The sequence below is a fragment of the Vidua macroura genome, chromosome 5 (assembly GCF_024509145.1).
Source record: "Vidua macroura isolate BioBank_ID:100142 chromosome 5, ASM2450914v1, whole genome shotgun sequence".
Taxonomy (NCBI): Eukaryota; Metazoa; Chordata; class Aves; order Passeriformes; family Viduidae; genus Vidua; species Vidua macroura.
Window position 1 is genome coordinate 30827628 of NC_071575.1, and position 4904 is coordinate 30832531.

Below are 4904 nucleotides of genomic sequence, written 5' to 3' on the forward strand. Positions count from 1 at the left end.
AGGCATGTTTATACTGCACTACTTTTATAATTAGAGAATGGCAAATGGGTTTTAGCCTGCCTTGGGAGAAAACATTATGTTCATGAATCCATTGGTTCTGCTCTGCAACTCTAAAATGCACCACCAGGGCTAATGATTCACCAGTTTAATGTGAAAGGGCTGTGATTACAACAAGGGGCAACAAGTCTCACTAGCTGCTATCCTGCCTTCAACAAACATTTATGTGCCAGTCCCAGGTGGTTCCCAAACACAAATAGTTACACATTACTGCAGAGCATTTTTTCCTGTCCCAGCTATTCAAAAGAGAAAGATTAGGAGAACCCAATTACATGACTGCAATAACACTGTTCATAGCCATAAGCACTAACAGAAATTTTAAGCAATTCCACAGGACAGAGAAAATTAATGGGTCGTTGAATGAAGCCTGTGAATATAACCAGCTGTAGGACTAATAGTATCCAGGACAGTAGAATCAACATGTAATCCCTCTGCTGCAAGGGATTGAGGGGGCTTGGCTGGCCGTGCAGGAAGTTTGGGAGTGGGATCTGTGAGTGAACAAACTCTCAGTTGCAGGAGTGACATAGCAGGACATGAAGAGGGATGATGGCAGAGCCTTAAAATGAGAGGTACAAGAGTTGCCACATATTAAAAAAAAAAAAAAAGTATATGCATACTTATATGCATACATATATGTTGCATATATATATACATATACATATAACTGCATATATATATAATGGTAAATATAGTTATTATATGGCAAATTCTTTCATTTCCAAGTCAGTAGACTGGATGGTCAGAGGTAAAACAATGTGAGTGCAGGAGCAGAAAAGGAACCGGAGGATGGAGAGGAATCTGAACTCCATTGAAACAGGTCAGTAACATGACCTTCAACCCACTCCCCTCAGGGGAGGGGCGTGGAGAGAAATAATTAGGAAGGAACAAACTCAGAGACCCTTTCTGCTCATAGAAGGGAAGGGTCAGGCCTGCAGAGATCTCATGATGACCTTCACTGAACTAGTTAAACATCTAAAGTAAGAACCTGTAGCCACTGCTCTTCTCCTGATCTGACTGGAAGGTTTTAGAAATCTCTTCAAAAGAGGAAGAGAACTGGGCAAGTAGAATAACAAAAAGAGACAGGCAGAAAAAATCAGGAACTGCCAGTGACAAAAAGGAAAAGAGGGAAAGCAAAAACCTGAAGGGTAGAAAGAGGTAGAGTAGGAGGAAGAGATTGGATTCAACACACAGCACAGAATCTGCTCCTTCTCCTGGCCACTGGACTGGTGAGGATGAACTGAAAATAGAAAGGACAAGAAGACTCCAAGCAGCTTGAAACATCAAGAGGCCACAGAACCATCTTACAGGGATGCATAACTTAGACGTGATCTGCTTTATTGTAGGGAGTTTCTTATGGGTAAGTCATCTTTTACATTACTCTTTATGGGGTCTCTGCTCAGCTATGGAGTTGCCTTGGAAAGATGGAGGGCCATTAGCAATAATAATTCCCCTGATATTAGAAAGAACTGGACATTTAAAAGGCACACACAGAGAGGATAATATTTGCTGTTCTTCCAGGGATGGTAACTCAGACATCAGGGTACCCAAGGAAAAGGAATGAGAAAGCGTAGGAGTGCTGAAGGGACAGAGCAGTTTTCAAGCCAGGGTGGGTATAATATGAAGCAGAGTATCTAAATGTTCTTAATATTTGAGTGTGGAGAAGGATCTACAGCTGGAGAATGACATGGCTTGTAGTGGAGAAAGGGAAGGTTGTGGTGACAATGAAGGTAAGAACAGTACTGAATAGGAGTTTAAGGACTACAGGAAGTTAATATATGAAACAATGCTGTTGGTAAGAGTAACTTCAAATCTACAGCAGAATATACAATAGAAACAATGGAAGATAGATAACAGTACGTCCTTACCATAGGAGACCCAGACTCATAATATAAAAGATACATAAGATGCATTTGACAAAGATTTAATTCACTTCAGCTGTGTCTTTACTGCTTTTCTCCTTCTAGTTCCCCCACGTGAGAGGTGAGGAAGGCTGCCTTAATGCTGAACTGTTAAGTATTTGCAAATCTTACTCTTCTTTAGAGAAAACACTGAACAACAAAGGCAATACTGGACATGGGCATTATGACCTGATGGTTGACATTTTCCAGAAAATCTTATTTAGTTGCTTTAAAGATTCATGTAAAATCACCATTACTTTGAATGTGAACTGTATTAATTGCTATTTTAATTGATCAACATACTGATTGTGTGGTACTGCTCCTGCTGCCTATTTGCATTACTGCAATAGTTAAGAGCTTTCTGGTGTAATTTCAGTTGACTGGGATTATCAATTTAGAATCGAGCTTTCCTTAAAAAATGGTTTGAAATATACTGCTTTGATGACTATTAGCATCAGTGATGTCATTGATAAGAATAACTGAAATTACATATTGACAAAAAAAGAAAAAAACAAACATGAATGCAGATCTCTAAGGTTTGCAAAGGGAATTGGGGAAGGATAAATATCAGGAAAACAATCAAGATATAAAGCTAACAGAAGGGAAATTCACCTGATAGGGATATTGATGAGGTTGGACAACTGTGTCCTCCACACAGCACAATGAGTTTAATGAGTTTTTCATCACTGTGGCATCTGGAATTTGGACAGGAAGTGAGGAGCATGAGGGGAGGGGGAGGAGGGTACCATAGGGATCTTTGCATTTATTTGGTGTTCTGTGGATAACTATTTCCTGCACCCTCTTCTCTTCAGCTGTTCAGGTACAGAATGGGACCGTCTGTGGTATATCTGGTAAGATAACATGTTTACTCTAAATATTTGCATCTCTAGACAATTCCAGTAGCAAAGGGTGGGATTATATGTGACCTGCTCAAGAGTGATGCCACCCCCTCCTTTTCCCTGGGATTCTCTAAAACTCTGCAAGAGCAAGGCAACCCCTCAGATATCTCACTGTCTTTAACAAACGTTGACCCACCAGACTCCTTTTTTATTCCACATATTTAGTCATATGAACACGATTAATAAAGTATTCATGGCACAGTATGCCTTTTAAAAGACTGATTTTTAAGTAAGTTCTGTCTGATTTCTTAGTTATTCTCACCAGGATGAGATTGAGAAGGATGGTAGTTGTTGAATATCTGGAAGGCTGAATTGATAAGGGTATGCCAAAAGATTGCAAGATCCAATTTTTCCTCTCTGCTTGTCACTCATGACGAGATGTCTGGAATACCTAGTTTTGGTCCCCTAATACAAAACAGATGTTGGCAAACTGAAGCCAGTCCCCTGGAAAGCCAATAAAAAGAACCAGGTTTCTTCAGCCTGGAGGAAGCTAAGGGGATAAAGTAATTGCAGTTTTCCACTAACCAGGGGTGATCTTGAGAGAAGATAAAGACAGAGACTTCTCAGAGGTGCTCAATAGAAGCACATAAGGTGGCTGACCAAACTGCAGACAGGAAAATTCTCATTAGACAGGAGAAAAAATGCTTCCCCTGAGGATGATGCAGCACTTGAACAGGTGCCTGAAGGGAATGATGGATCTGCATCCCTGGATATTGTCCAAACTCAGCTGGACAAAGCCCCATGTGACTTTGTTTAGTTTTGAGGTTAACCCTGCTGTAAGCAGTCAGAGACATTAAGAGGCATCTTGTAAACAAAATCCTTCTGTCCCAACTCTGTGTCCCCTCCCGTTGCAGGCTGGTGCTGGTGATCGGGGGGCTCCTGCTTCTGTGTGGCCTGGTCTCTGTCTGCCTGAGGTGCTGCTTCCAGTGCCATCAGACAGGGGATGAGGCGGGTCCCCAGCCCTACGAGATCACCGTCATTGCGTTTGACCATGACAGCACCCTCCAGAGCACCATCACTTGTGAGTTGGCCTTGCCCCATCCTGGGGACTTCAACACCCTGTGAAGTGAGGGGCTGCACCATAAAGCCCAGCTGGTGGCACCCCAAGGCTGACAGAGGGAAGTTATAGTAAAATGTGGTGAACCCTGGATGTTGGGAAGAAGTTATGATGTCTGGCTCCAGATCAGAAAGCTGAAGGATAGCTTTATTAAAACTATACTATTCTATAACTAAAAACTAAACTATATTATGTTACATTAATATACTACTATTCTACATACTTACTTCTTACTTACCTAACTAACAAACTCGTGACTCTCTGCTGAGTCCGAGACACAGCTAGATCCGATTGGTCATTGAACCCAAACAACCTTCATCAGAATCCAATCCAGCAATCACTTCTGGTAAACAATCTCCATACCACATTCCACATGGGGAAAACAAAGGAGCAGAGATAAAGTTTGTTTTCTCTTCTTCTCTCTGTGCTTCTTCAAGAAATCCTGAGACAGAATTATGTCTCTCCGTCCAGAGAATGTGAATGTCACAGAAGTTCATGGCAGGATGGAGGGAAAGCGACCTCTGCCTGTGCTGCAAACTAAGGCGCTCAGCTGTGAGACATGTTTGGGTGGAATAAGGGTTCAGTGGCATTTCATGAGAGATGAACTGTGGGATGCTGCTAGCAGGATTTCACACACATACTCCTTTTAGGGAAGACTCAAGGAGCAGGAAAAGGAAAACATTCTGGCTCCTCTAACCACATGCTTTCAGGATGAGGCAAACAGCTTTAGTCTCTCTTCCAGCTCTCCACTCAGTGTTTGGGCCTGCTGCCAGGAGGATATTAGCCGTGGCACACTCCCACAACGCTGCCCAGGGAACACCACCCCTCTCTGCATCAGACACCCCTCCAGTGTACGAAGAAGCTCTGCACATGAGCAGGTTCACTGTGGCCAAGGCGGGGCAGAAGGTGCCAGACCTGGATCCAGTGCCGGAGGAAAAGCCGCAGGCGCCTGCCGAGGGCAAGGACACCCAGCTAGCCCTCCCACGACACTGA

General features: G+C 42.9%; 1 protein-coding gene across 1 annotated transcript; it reads left to right on the top strand.

Moving 5' to 3' along the window:
- Nucleotides 1-1366: 1366 nt before the first annotated feature.
- TMEM52B (transmembrane protein 52B) lies at nucleotides 1367-4904 on the top strand. Its single transcript, XM_053978853.1, has 5 exons — nucleotides 1367-1414; nucleotides 2022-2065; nucleotides 2768-2806; nucleotides 3709-3875; nucleotides 4654-4904. The coding sequence occupies exons 1-5, from the start codon at nucleotides 1367-1369 to the stop codon at nucleotides 4902-4904; spliced, it is 549 nt and encodes a 182-aa protein (XP_053834828.1).